The sequence below is a fragment of the Leuciscus leuciscus genome (assembly GCF_965113295.1).
Source record: "Leuciscus leuciscus genome assembly, chromosome: 24".
Taxonomy (NCBI): Eukaryota; Metazoa; Chordata; class Actinopteri; order Cypriniformes; family Leuciscidae; genus Leuciscus; species Leuciscus leuciscus.
The window spans coordinates 9,262,567-9,278,130 of record NC_138723.1 but is presented as its reverse complement, the minus strand read 5'-3'; the positions used below and the strand labels follow the sequence as shown (position 1 = coordinate 9,278,130).

General features: G+C 41.1%; 1 protein-coding gene across 1 annotated transcript; it reads left to right on the top strand.

Annotated features, from left to right (window-relative positions):
* Nucleotides 1-11,898: 11,898 nt before the first annotated feature.
* LOC309488887 (uncharacterized protein) lies at nt 11,899-14,618 on the top strand (the record flags this gene model as incomplete). The annotated part of the gene is made up of 4 exons (XM_082157305.1): nt 11,899-13,073; nt 13,329-13,570; nt 13,837-14,314; nt 14,586-14,618. The coding sequence occupies exons 1-4, from the start codon at nt 11,943-11,945 to the stop codon at nt 14,616-14,618; spliced, it is 1,884 nt and encodes a 627-aa protein (XP_082013431.1). The 5' UTR covers nt 11,899-11,942.
* Nucleotides 14,619-15,564: the final 946 nt, after the last annotated feature.

Sequence of the window (15,564 nt, the reverse complement as noted above, 5' to 3'; positions counted from 1 at the left end):
CATCTCCATCTCCATCATTTTAGGTAGATCTAATCACAATGACATAAGTTCAAGAGTTAATTTTTCCCAAAATGTTGGTTTTAGTTATGGCACGTTTATAATACAACTGCTTAATACAAGTACAATACAATGAAGTACTAAAAACGGAAACGTTTTTTCTGTGTTTTTCACATGCGACAACGTTGTCAAAACGATCTCCATTCACACGGATCTGCGAAAATAACAAAAAATGCTGTATAGGCCAGTAGATGGCGATGTCACTTTGTAAAGGAAAAACACACGCCTATAAAATGAACACGTAATACGCATACATATAATGTTATAGTTTTTTTTACTAATTCATGTTTTTGTAGTTTACACAGAGACACTTTTAAATGCTTTTAACACTTTTAAAAGTTTGCGTTTTCAAGCCACCAAAACGCTGTTGTCGTGTAAATGAATGGGCAAAATGCGTAAAAAGTTTTCTTTTTTTATTTGTCGTATAAATGGCACCTACTTATTTGATGCTATAAAAATGGGGTGTAACATCATGATTGACAGCTGTGCTTCCGGCCTTGAGATTGGCTCGGAACATCATAGATATCCATATAAGGCTAGATGTCTTAAGGCGGAGTCTCGAACGGCATCACACCGGCGGCCATCTTGTCACAGGGAAGCTTTCTGACGAGCTCTGTGGTATCTGAAGTAAGGTGAGTGATCAGCACGAACACAAATCCTCTTATCTCGCTGAAATCTTGACGGATTTACAAACGGTTTGGTTTCTTACAAATTTTATTAACGTGGCTATAATTCTGGATGCTTGAACATGTTTAAATATATAATATTATATGTATTGATAAGTATGCAGTGTCATAACTACATCTCTGATGTTTATAACAAACCAAACCGTTTGAAAATCAGTAGAAAATTGAGCAAGTTATGGTTATTTAAAAAGTACATGCACCATTAACACAATGTTATGTGTGAGCGAGCTCCCTGTGGCAAGATGGCCGCCGAGTGCGGACGTCGACCTCCATTGGCCAGCAGCGCGGATGAGACATCTAGCCTTTATTATATGATATCTATGCGGAACATCCCTAACAATCTGCGGACAGATTCACTTGCGCGTGAAATTACCCATATGCCAACAAACCAATGAGAACAGAGAACAATGATGACGATGCATAACAACAGAGCAGGCGACACAGCTGATGTGGATCTGCTCGCCCAAATCCCTCCATAACTGCCGCAAATTGCTGAAAATTACTGTTGGTTGGCAAATAAATAATTTACATGCATTTACTCACATATTCCCAACATTTTATTATGCTACACCTCAAATGAAAAGGGAATTTATAGTCATGTTAATATTAATTAGCCAGCCCCCCCAAACTCATTCTCTCAAATGGCTTGGATATGCAGAGGATTTGCAGATCATATGAACTGCACGATCCTGCTTCATTCAATGCTTTTATTGAGACAATATATGAATATACAGTGTCTAAACGTCCTCTATAGCAATGACTTTATCCTGTTTATTTCTGTTCCAATGGGTCAGACACATTCATTATCTTAAAAGAGTATTTTTGCCTAAATCTCTTTAGAAGTATTTTTGGTCTGGCTCACATTGATGGCTGTCCTGAGGTCAAGACAACACTTTAGTTGAGGTAACATTGGGTTTTCCAAAACCTCAAATTTCGCTTCCCTTCATTATTTATTTGTATGTTTGACATTGTTATGACCTCTGCAGAAACAAAAGGGCAACCTGAAGTTCTTCTGTAAAAGGTGCTGGTCTACATTAAAGTATTCACTTTTCATTTTTGATGACATGCACGAGCTTGTAAAAAAAGACCTACAGTTCCTTATATGTTTTTTTTTTCTTGTGACTATGAAAAAACATCTTGGGCTAATTTAATCTCATAGAACATGATCATTAATGCGGTTTCCCCAATATATATGATTGTTACAGCCCTGGTACTTTGAGTCTGAAGTAAGAAAATATACTTTCCTGAAAGTATTAAATGATGGCAATGCATAAAATGCATAATCCCCTGATAATGACTCAGAGGAGAAACATGCAGATGTTTTCCACGGGGGTTCCTGTCACCTGCATCAAGGTAACATGTCTTTGAGATATTTTAATTGGACAATCATATCTTTGAAGTAAAATGATTTACGGTACATTCTTGACTTTGCAAAAAACACTGTTTTGTTTACTGTAGGGTTTTCAGTTAGTACTAGTCTGAGCTAATCATAATTTACCTCACATGAAAACAATCTCTGATAAAATAATGTCTAAAATAGTGATGTCAAAAGTATAGAGTTTATAATTAATACTGCATAAATGCATTTAAAATGTAAAGTAAGTAAACAGTGATTCAGGGTGTTCAATAATAGCATTTAATTATCTTTGGTGTCAAAGTTGGTATTGTTAAATTTGATGCATTTAATGAAATTTTGCTATTGTGACAACACTAATTATTTATTTAAAACTTTTAATTTTGTGTTGGGGATAAATGACACAATAAAAGCCTTGAAGAAAACAAGGGAGAGCCAGTAAAGAGAGGAGCACAGAGCGAGTGAGACGGCTCTAAAAACACACCTGTCTGGCTGCTGTGAGAAGAGCTCGACAGGAGTCACCTTCACATCCCCTGCTGCCATTCATGCCATCTCAACCTTCATCATTATCTCACACCTGGCCTGAACCTCTTGGCCAACCTTCCTTCAAATATAGCAACTGTTGTGACACACCATCTACAATAAAGAGGACACGGGAACAGCTAGTCCTGTCCAGTCATTTTATTAATTAAACAGCTCGTAATCATACTTTATTCACTATAGAACAATCTGAAATAACCCTTTAAATGCGAATTTATGCAATAATTTAAGACATTACTCCTTAAAGGTGCTTTAAGTGATGCGACGCGTTTTTTAGGCCAAAACATTTTTTGTCACATACAGCAAACATCTCCTCACTATCCGCTAGCTGCCTGTCCCCTGAACACACTGTAAAAAAACACGGTCTCTGTAGACACCACAGGCTCCACAAACGGCAACAAAAACAAACTGGGCTCACCCGCACCACGAAACATAATAAATAGTGTTCCAGCCAATCACCGACAAGAAGTATTGGAGGGTGGGGTTTGGGGGGTTAGTGCGCGTGCACGTGAAGGGGGTGTAGAGGAGAGAGAACAGAGAAGCATGAAGAGGGAAGTTTGAATTATGGCCGACACACGACCAAAGAGACGACGTTTCGATGAACAAATTGCAAAGAAGAGGGACAAGGATAAGGAACGCGTGAAGTCCCGAAATTACATCGGAAAAACCTTCGAAAGGTGGCGAGAACTCCGGCGGCAGAAGGGCTTCCAATCCGACATTCAGTTGCTCTGTTTTTGCAGAACAGGTAAATCCATTTTTCTTTCTAAACTGACGTTCATGTTCGCCAAACCAACACAAGGATGTAATTAGCTAGACTTAGGTAAAGTTGGTTTTATATTCGCACATTTGCACTTTTTTGCTTAAAAACTGTCTCAATAACAAGCGCAATAAAGCACATTTTTGCAAAATAAAAGCAGCTACATGATCTTAGGACAAAGATGGTGAACTACAACACTCTCCACAATCGATCAAAATGGGCAAATATTGTTTTAATGGCATACAAATTCAGTTGAACATTCAATGTAGTGTGGTAAAGAAGATAGGGACTGTCTAAAAAGTTATATATTTTTTTTCCATTGTGTGCAAACAGACAACTACATTTTTGCAAAGTACAGATGTACCAGCAAATCTCTCTCACATTATGTGTTCTAATGCTATTGATTGTACTTTAGCAACAATAAAAAGTGCATTATAATGATTGTATTTAGGAAACCTGCCTCACTGTACATAATGTACATAAATATTTTTAGAATAAAATTACATTAATTCACCAAAGGGATTTTTTACTATCCGAAGGTTGTAGCATGTTCCTAGTGACCTGACTTACTACAGGTGAAATTTTGACAAAAACTCCCTTACTGTACGTACAGTTGATAAATGTTTTTTTTTTAATTACTGTAATTCAGTATTTTTTCGTGTTCCAAAGGCTGTAGTGCTTTCCTAGTGACCACACTGACTTACTACAGGTGAAATTTTGACAATACCTCCCTTACTGTACAATTATCAAATATGTTTATGTAATGAGCATATTATTACATATGTTTATTTCATAAGTTTATGAAATAAACTGTAAATCACCTATAGTGTTTTTTTTATATATATCCCAAAGGTTGTAGTACTTTCCTAATGACCAGACTGACTTACTACAGGTGAAAATTTGACTATAACTCCCTTACTGTACGTACAATTATCAAATAAGTTTATGAAAAAATTACTGTAATTCACCTAAAGTATTTTGTCATGTTCCAAAGGCTGTAGTGCTTTCCTAGTGACCAGACTGACTTTCTACAGGTGAAATTTTGACAATACCTTCCTTACTGTACGTACAATAATCAAATATGTTTATAAAAAAAATTACTGTAATTCACCTAAAGTATTTTTTCATGTCCCAAAGGCTGTAGTGCTTTCCTAGTGACCAAACTGACTTACTACAGGTGAAATTTTGACAATACCTAATAATACTGTTTTACATAATAATATAATACTGTATTTTTTTGTTTTTTTGTTTAAGGTTGTAGTACATTAATAGGGGCTACATTATTATTAACAGTAGTGACTGAACCTGTACGCATTGGTGCAGCAAATCTGACAGATAATGAACAGCAAGATCATGGAGGCATTCAAGATACTGTATAGTGCACTGTTTTATTTCTATTATCTTTCTAATTGTTCATGGAATACCACTGGGATTATACATAAAAGTTGTAATTAATTCCTCGTGTTTAGAGTAATATTTCAATTTCACCTCTTCAAAATTTTGCTGTTGTTGATCCTCTCTTGGTTTAAGTTGTTCTGACATTCGGACCCTGAATTTAGGCACGTCGTGACCTTCCACACTTGTAGTGATTGTAATGAATAGTAATTGGACCAATTTTTTTGTCTGTAGGACCAACTCTATAGCGCCACCACCAGTTCAAAAAATGCAACATTAAAAGGGTTATAGCTTTTGAATCCTTTGATGTAGATGTGAATGTAAATAGATGTAAAATGAAACTTAGTACACTCGATTCCACTCATTATGGTAATCACAATCAATATCTTACAATAAGACTCTGCCCATTACATTAGTGGCCATTTTGAAAAGTACAGTGTTCAATTTTTTGTGCTACTCCTCATTCAAATTTTGTTCAATTTTTCTGAAAATTGGCTCAGATGATCTTTGGACCGAGCCACACAGAAGTGACTGAACAGATTTTAGATTTTTGCTACCGTTCCCGATATATTTTTCTCCAAATTTGACCTGTATTTGTTGCCTTATGGTAGTTAGCTTAGCATGCTAATTGGTTAGCATGAACCATGAACCATTCCGGTTGTGGGTTTGAATGCTGTGTGGCACATTCCCAGATCGCAAGAGGTATTGTGGCCTTAAGTGGTGGAAAAGTTGCTTCTGTTCCAGACATGGTGCCTATATGTGAACGAACTCGATAAATACAACATGCAGCAAATTTATACAAAAAATTTTCATTTTGAATTGCTTCTCACTTGAACTATTGGACCTTCTTCATCTTGCCAAAAACACAACTTCCCAGTGGTGCAATGATATGAGTGACAGGTATCTGACCCAGAGATAATGGGTTTGAGCCCCACGTGGCATGATTTAAAAAAATTGTGTGTAATGTTGTGTCATGTCGATTCCTTTATTATTCAACGTTGTACTAATCTTTCTTCCTCTTGGATTAATGTATGTCTTTTTCATTCTATGTTCATTTTCATCTGAACTTCTGTTCATTTTGAGTTCATTTTCACCTATACTTCTAAACCAGCTCTTTTTTCTTCAATTTCTGCTGTTTTTACTATTCCTGCTCTTGCTGCTGCTTCAGGGGCTTGGCCCCGTATCGCTACTTGCAGCTATATTTCCACTTGTTCCTTAACCTGTTACCAAGAATACTAACACACACAGACACAGTTTCTTCAAGATTGGATTTGGTGAGGAGGAGAGTCTTCTCAAAACATTAAGATAACATGTTCTTTCTCTCAAGGAGAGGATACTTTAAATCTAACTGTAAAGTAAAGACTTTAACTAAGAAATGGTCTCTCAACTATAGGTTTCAATGACTCCTGAGACCATTGCTATCAGGGTAGCCTAGAACAGTATTTCCCAACCCTGCTCCTGGAGGCACACCAACAGTGCACATTTTGGATGTGTCCCTTATCTGACCCATATATTTATGGTCTTGGAATCTCTACTAACGAGCTGATGAGTTGATTCAGGTGTGATTGATTAGGAAGAGTTGGAAAATGTGTAGTGTTGGTGTGCCTCCAGGAACAGGGTTGGGAAACACTGGCCTAGAAAAGCAGATGGATGTAGTGACACCTGTTAAAGAAGTCATCTTCATCATTTCATCTCTGGAAGGCAGGCTAAATGAGCAAGCACTGTTACTGCATTCCTGGCATGGGCCAGACCCTTACGTTACACCTCAGATATCAAATACAGACATTTAAAGGATACATGAAATAACATTTTCGATAATCACACTGATAATTTCTATAACAAAGTAAAATCTCATAAGCCTAGAGAAGTCATTCAACTCATTTGATATATAGAAGGAAAACTATTGATTAATACCTTGATTATAATCACTCATTAGATATACATTGAAGCAGCAGTGTGTTCCAGAATCCACTTCTTCAGGACTTCATAACAAAAACTGAACTTGAATCATTACAATAAGGGTGTATTGCTTATTTATAACGTTGAAAATATGATTGGGTAAAGTTGGTTTTATATTTGCATATTCGCGGAGTTCCACGTTCAATATCTCGTGAGCTGAATATTGTTACTACACAAATAACATTGTTTTAATATTTAAATCTTCCTCAAAACGAGCTTTCCTTCGGGTTTGCACTTTGCAGATGGTCCCTTCTTAGCAGCCTGCGCATAGAGATAATGTATTTTGTCCAGTGCGAAGGAAAGATCGTTTTGAGGACAATTATGTTGTAGCTTCTGGTGTTTTATCTGTAGTTATATGTGATAGGTGTTTTCTGTAGCAACAACGTTTAGTTCACGACTTATTGAACGCGGAAGTCCGCGAATGTGCGAATATCGAATATAAAACCAACTTTACCTAAGTATTAGCTAGAACTATGCAGTCAGCGTTAACTTTGGTGAACAAAATGTATGTTTCTAGCAGCGATCAATCTCTATTGTAAATGATCAAGCAAATTCACAGTAGGGCGACAATTTGTGTGAACGATTGTTTTCATCCACTGTTTATGAATTTGAATGTTCATTTATAGGCTATTGACAACTTTGACTAAATTTGTTTACGACGCCGCCGTTGTTTATGCTCACTGGGAAACGCGAAGCTAACGTTATCTTGCTATTATTGCGTCCTTGTATGGGAGCTATAGTTATAACCTCAGGTGGCGAAACGATTAAGATAATGTTTCTCTTTTTCTGCAATATATAAAAGCATGTAGCAGTTCCGCATCACAATCCGTACAGCGGCACTTCCTTAACATGAATCCGTACAGTGACCCTTTGAATCAAATGTACAATGAATCACTTCCAGGTCAAATAAAGTTATATACCTTTGGAAACTGTGTTTTGTCCTCTTTGATCTTCTTCACGCATTGTCGAAGTCCACGGCCTTTGAAGACGACATTTCAGCGCGAGCCTAAGTACAATGACACCCGAGTGACATTTAAAAATGGCGGTGGGCGGGGATCTCGCGTTGACTCCGGTGAAGGAGGGAAGAGAGTCAGCGAATGAAATGAATTAAGTTTTGGTCATGTGGTCTATAGTATTGAAGTTAAACGTAATGGTTATTGGTGTTGAACATTTTTAACCTAAAATGTGTGTTATAAGGTTAATAAAACCCCATTTTAAACGGCGGTTTAAAAACTATGTTCACGAGGTCTTGGAAACGACCTGCGGTGACTGAACGCGCCATTTTTCGTAATGAACAATATTTTGCAGATCAGCGATATAAGGACTTTAAAGTCAACCAAAGAAGTAAATTGTGTCATAATGAAATCTAACTACTATAAGACACCCTGCACGATGAGGCAGGGTGTCCATAAACAAAGTTAAAGCTAGCAGCTTAAAGGGACACCAGGCAAGTCTGAGTGTTTTTTCCATAGACTGTAAAAAAATATGGAAGTAGTGTCCGTGACGTCACCCGTAGGTTTCTGAAGAGTATTTTTGAAGCCTAAAGGGGGCGGAGCCGGCCGTCGCCATCTTGGCCTCGCGTCACTCCCGGATAACAGAAAATGGGCAAAGAGGCGGGGCGGCTGGGGAGGTAATGCTATGCTATATGCTACTGACAGTAGGTGTGTTCGACATCGGCTGCGGCTGGATGTAACCGATCGGCGAGAGTAGCCGCGTGCAGGCGGAGAGGAGCTGCAAACGGAGACGTGAAGTCGGACACTTTCTGGTTCCCGTAGTGACCGCTCACGTGGTGTTTGCGTACTTTACCACAACTGAAGTTAAATAAATGCAATATTTGCCAAATAATACACAGATGTTTCAGAGACATTTTCATTCAATAGGCCTACTTTATGTACTGCTTCATACAGCGTCTGTTTGAACAAGAATTAAGTTCAACATAAGCTACTATCAATGAAGTGGAGTCTATACGTTTTTTAATCAGTTTTAATTTGATAAACATGACACAATATAACATCGCAACGACATGAAAAGAGTGTTTACTGTTATAAAAAACTGATTTGTGAGCTTTAGATGAACTAAAGGTGTTCGAATAAACACGAAACACACGTGCGGTGAATCCGGCCAATCGTGGAACAGCTGTGTCGTCATCAGCCCTCCTGCAGCCCAGTGCAGCCGCTCTTGAGAAGCAGCGCTGGCTGAGTTCTCCGGGTACTCTCGAATCGCTCTCGTGGTACTTTGATGGCATACGTCACAGTCACGTGGCGTCGGCGCTGTATCAAGTCGGACAAAATTTCTAACCGGCATGCACTGCTTCAAGTCAGCCGCCGATTGGTCTGCGCAGAGCTGCATGAAGTCGAACAAGCCCAGTACCAAGTCTGCGACTGCACAGGGCCTCACGCTAAAGTGACAGTTGATGATGTAAAGCCAATTAAAAGTTCCTGTTTTTGCCCTTCGAAATATTATAATAGTTAAAAGACATGGCAACAAGTGAGACTGTGTATCGTGATTCTGTACAATTCTGCTATTTGAAAATGTACAGTATATGCAGTAACTTAATATTACTCTGAGAGAGTGTGTGTGACAGTGATTTATGTGCATACATGTCAGTCACTCTTTTTTTATGGTGTATGGTCCGTCAGCGCGGCATACCGTCAAGTTCGTAGAGAGCTTATTCAGTCCATTTTAAATTCTGATTTTGTCCGCCTCTCAAATGGGTTAAACCCATAGATATATTAACGTTACCTATGAAGTTCAAGTAAATGCGCTGGAGATCCGCGCTCATGTAAGGATGTGCATTTATTGCATGGACGGAAAAAGCGCCGACACCTGCAGGATTTCATCTGACGGTACATAAGCATATTATAATCTGTTCCGTGAGAGCAGAACGAACGAGCCTTTATTGACGTTCTTAAATCTGAAAACTCCAAAAAGCAACGAAATTGTCAGACATCCATTAGTGCATGTTCACAGAGGAAAACAACTGAAATACAGCGCTGGTTGTTCTCTCGAACGATACTAGACGACAACGACGGAATCCGAAATAATGGGTGTATTAAATTGTATGAAATAATCCCGAAAAAAAGCACAAACACTGCAGAGATGGCAAGTTCAGCAGCTAAAATTTGCTGAGGTGAAGTGACGGCTAGTAACAGCAGACAAACGGCTAGCATTGACATCAGCAGGAATCCACCTGTCACTCTAGTGGACACACCCTTAATTATGCAGAACTTTAAATATTAATCAATTAAACGGATGAGTTATAAAAAAATTCACCCCCCTCACAGTTGTTATGAAGGGCAAAATTAGCTGTATAGACCAAAGCCACATACAGACACCAGGTTGTAAACACGTTTTTTTCTTCTGTAAAATTTGCCATTTTAACATGGGGGAGATACAGATTTGACTCACTTTTGACACCAGCCTCCAGCGGCCAGTCAACGAATTGCAGTTTAACTCACTTCCGTGTTGGTTTCAAGAGAGAGACGGGGAGGTTGCCGCTTGGTTTTTTCTCTACGAAGCTCCCCCTAGTCTCTGGTAGTAAATGCTTTCAAACACTCTGTCGTAAAAACGAACTGTTGTCCCTCGCCACGAGCAACCCAGCTGATCAGCTGTCAACCCAGCTGAGCAGAGGAATCGGCTATTTCAAAATCAGTTATGTCTACCGAGGCAAGTAAAGCAATATTTTCTTTCCAACTGAGGGCGATTTTTTTATTGTGTTGTCATGCATACTAGTATTTTTACCGGGAACGAACGATATGAACGAGGCGAACTACTGCTTTCGGGTTTGTTTGTTTTTGGGAGAATGGGCATGAGGATAAAAAATATATATATCGGAGGCTAATATTTGTCTAAAGTTATATTAGCAAGGTCTATAAGTTCATCTGGTAGAATGACGGTTTACCTTTGCTTGTCTAAGAAAACATCAGAACGTTTTTTCTAGCTCGATCATGATATGTGCAACATGTTTATTGCCTATTATCAGACGCGTTGACTTAGTGACATAAAATAAAAGTGTAAGTTACACAAATAAAACCGACAGAGGAACGGCCAAACAACTACAGAAATCAAACGTGTTTGCTAATGACAATGCTAACATCAAAGTTATAGTATCTAACTTAGCGTACTAGTAGCTGCTAAGCCCGTAACAGACAACAATCATAATAAAAACCTTTACAGACAATAGCAAACATCCTGAGGTCACAATTACTTGAAATTTAAATATTAAACACAGTTTATTCAAAAGATACTTGCAACAGCAGCCAGGTCAGCATCCGTTTTGCAGGCTTCTGTTTCTCTCAGTTCTCGCCATTCTGAAAAAGCCGGTCCGATATTTACTCGAGTCTGACTTCTTGCTCGGTCAGTCTCCCGTTTCCTCTTTCGTTGGTCCTCCGACAAAGATTTCCTAGCTTCCTAGATTTCCTAGGCTCAGCCATAACTCAATCTATCGTTGCCCTTTGCTTATAGCTAGCCGGTGTTTGAATGGGGACGTGTAGTGTACGTGTGCAGTGCCGTCAAGCAATTCGTTACATCGCGAGACCTGATATCACGCGATACTTCCTGACGGCGAGGCCGCCGGCCCAAAGTTGCAAGTGAGTTTTTTCCGCTCTCGGGCACCAGGGGGGTGCGAAACCACCACCATTCAACCCGAAATAAGTAATATAACCATTCCACTGACTCCGAAGCTGTTCAGTTAAGGTTAAAAAGTTACATAGAGCACCTTTAAGCACTTTGATGGGCACTTTGACGTGCGCTAGAAACATCTTTTGCTAAACGCTTTTTACGCTTTTTTTTTTGCCCATAGCAGTAATTAAGTCTCTTAAAATGTAAACATCTTGTTTTTTCAACCCAGTGATCTCAAATAACATTCACTAATGAATGAACAGTGTTATTTTATTAAGTTTATATACATAGCTAGTTATAATGTAAGCCACCCAGGAAAAATTTTAACATTTTGCTTCAACCCATGTGATCTCAAATAACTAGCTAATGAATACATGAATGAACAGTGTTATACCCATTTTATTAAGTTTACATAGTTATAGTGATTTCAAAGAACTAATGAACAGGTGAATGAATGAACCATTTATTCTTTATTTTTTTAAATCAAACAAAACAGAAACCTCAGTCTTTTGTGTGCATGTTTCAGAAAATGCCAAAACAAAACAAAGCCTGTAAAAAATGGTCCGAAGAGGACATGAAGGCGGCCCTGGAGGAGCTGGAGGCAGGGGGGAGCCTGAGAACGGTGGGGGCCCGCTACGGCATCCCCCACAACACTCTTCAGGACCATCGGCGAGGCCGCTACACCTACCAGCCCCACCCCAGCCGTGCCCTCTTCCCGGAGGAAGAGGCATCTTTAGTTGCTTATATAATTTGGATGGGCAGGCACGGCTTCCCCGTGACAAGGGCCGTAGCGACGTTGATGGCCACTGGTATTGTCAAGTCCTCAGGACGCCAGACAATGGTGAACTTTGAACGGCACCACCACATACGGCTCAGTATGTGGTGGTGCCGTTTCCGGGAACGCCACCCGGAGCTGTCGGCCAGGACCCCCGACCCCCTGGACCGGCAGAGGGTCTTCGGAGTGACGGTGCCTCGGGTGGAGGCACTCTTCAACATATTGGAGCCCATGTTTGCCGGGAAGAGCTGGCATGATCGTCCTCACCTGGTGTTCAACTGCGATGAAACAGGCTTTGGGGATAAACAAAAAAGCAGGAAGGAGAAGGTATATGCACAGAGGGGACAAAAACATGTGTATCGCCAAACTGTGGTAACAAGGGAGCACATCAGCATCCACTGCTGTGCTAGCGCGGCAGGTGTGAGCATCCCGCCCATGATTATATATGCCCAATGCCTGCCCAGTAACAGTTATGCGCTAGATGGCCCCCCCAACGCCCTGTACGCCATCAGTGAGAAGGGCTACATGGATGGGCCCCTGTTCGTGAGGTGGATTGAACATTTCCTGAAGCATGCTGCGGCAGAGCGTCCACTCCTGCTAACTTGCGACCAACACGAGACCCATATGTCCAAGGACGTGGTGGACCTCTGTCGGGGCAATGGTGTGGAGGTGGTGTGCCTGCCAAGCCACACCACCCATGCCCTTCAGCCCCTCGATGTGTCCCTCTTCGGGCCACTGAAAGAGGCCTTCACCAAGCTGGCTACAAATATGGGCCTGGTTAGGGGAGACCTTGTCCTGGGGAAAAAGCATTTTTCATCCATCTTAAAATTTGCTTACCCAAAGGCGGCCACCGTGGAGAACATAATGAAGGGGTTCCGGCTGACAGGCTTGTTCCCCCTGAACAGGCACGCACTGGAGGACAGTGATCAGGTACAAACAAAACAACAACAAAAAATAGACACTGCATTAATACAATAGAAACAATGCAAACAATAATTTACTAATATCTTTATATTAGATATAATATAAAGATATTAAAGATCTTTTAATATTTGGCAGGTAAATACTAATATTTAATATATAAATATTTAATATTTTAATAATTTAATATTAAAGATAATCTTTATATTATATAAATAGGCCCAGATATACTAATATCTTTATCTCCTCTAATTTACATTTCAGATGATGATCATCCCTCCAGTGGCAGTCCACCCAGCCCCTCCTGGCACCACCATTGCCACGGCCCCGATCCACCCAGCCCCTCCTGGCACCACCATTGCCACGGCCCCGATCCACCCAGCCCCTCCTGGCACCACCATCGCCACGGCCCCGATCCACCCAGCCCCTCCTGACACCACCATCGCCACGGCCCCGATTCACCCAGCCCCTCCTTCTTCTTTTTTTTCTCTTTTTTTTCACAGACTGTGAGCTGGCTTGGGCTGGTTGTTGGATGCCAGACTGTGAGCTGGCTTGGGATGGTTGTTGGATGCCAGACTGGTCCACAGACTGTGAGCTGGCTTGGGTGGGTTGTTGGATGCCAGACTGGTCCACAGACTGTGAGCTGGCTTGGGTGGGTTGTTGGATGCCAGACTGGTCCACAGACTGTGAGCTGGCTTGGGCGGGTTGTTGGATGCCAGAATGGTCCGTAAAACAGTCCACAGACTGGTAACGGGATTGTGCTGACTGCAAGACACCTAGCCCCTCCTGGCACCACCATCGCCACGGCCCCGATCCACCCAGCCACTCCTGGCACCGCCATCGCCACGGCCCCGATCCACCCAGCCACTCCTGGCACCACCATCGCCACGGCTCCTCCCGACATCATATCAGTGCCAGTTGTTGTTGGCTGTGTAGAGTGCCCCACCTGCCATCGGCCGCCAAATCCTTTGGTCGCGGCTGGAATTATCCCGGCGGGGCTCGCCCACATCCTGGTCCCGCCACGCTTTGACCAGTCGGCCCGGAGGAGGCGGCGGCAGCAGCTTCCTGCCGGAGCACGCTGCATTACCAGTGACGAGTTTGCATCTCACCAAGCTGAGAAGGAGAGGGAAGAGAGGGAGAAGCAGGAGGCGAAGAGAAGGAGGATGGAGGAAGTCAAGGAAAGGAGAGCATTGATGGAGGAAGAGAAGAAGAGGAAGCAGAGAGAGAAGGAGCAGAGAGAGAGGGAGAAGGCGCAGAGAGAGAGGGAGAGAGAGAGGGAGAAGGTGCAGAGGGAGAGAGAGAGGGGGAAGGAGCAGAGAGAGAGAGAGAAGCAGAGGGAGAGGGAACAAGAGAGAGAAAGACTACGGAGAGAGAGGGAGCAGGAGCAGCTCCAAAATGACATCTGTGCCGCTTGCAAGCAGCCAAGCCCTCCAGGATCTGCAACAGAGACAGTGGAGTGGGTGCAATGTGAAAATTGCACCCTCTGGTACCACACTGAGTGTGTCACTAATGTGGTACCAGAGGAGGCATGGCTGTGCAGGGAGTGTGCCATGAGTCGCGATCTGTAAATATGTTTATAAATAGTTTTGTATATAGTTTTGAATATATATATCAATTACATGTTCTATTTTATATAGCAGCTATGTACTGCATTCTTTGTTTATTTGTTTTAATAAATATGTTCATGTTCCAAAATCAAAAGTGCATCAGTGTTTTCTTGTTGCACAGTTTCCTAAAACCTAAAGCCATGTTTGATACAGTGACCGTTATTGACGGGTATACCTCAGTAAAAAAAAAAAAAAAAAGTATAGCAGCTACTGAAACTAAATGATGATCTAAATGAAGGACTTTTGGTGGAGGATACAAGCTTTCATAATACACACAGCCTATCAAATAATAAACAGCAGAAGCTAAGTTTATCAAATAAAACACGTGAAGTTTATACTGAAACTAAATACACATCCAAATCGGTTATTTCGGCCTGACAACAGATAATATACATAGTATATGAAGTAACAAACAGCAAAAGTTAAGGTAATTCACATAAATTTATATAGAAACGATACCTTCACGTCGTCGAAATCATGATGCCCCGTTGTACGGTTTCATGTTACGCTCCCAACAATGACTGTACGGAAACTTGTGACACGTAACATAGTTCCCCGCCCAGCGCCGCCTCAAGCAAATCGCCATTTACGAGCATTTCATAGGCCAAAAATAAACCAATCAAAGCTAAGAAACGAAGATAAGACCCTCCTCCAGTAAATGACACATCAAAAGTTCATTGGTCTAATCCGTTAAGGGTCGCTCTGACGTTTTTACGTGCCCGGAAGCGAGTTTTCGTGTACGGATTGTGATGCGGAACTGCTTTCTAACTTGGCGACATTACACATTTAATGAAGTATCAGTAAAACTTAACTTTGTTTGTAGTGACTATTTTGACTTTCCTTTATGTCGGAAGGGAGGGGAGGAGACGGGATGAGGAGGAGGGAGGGTCTAG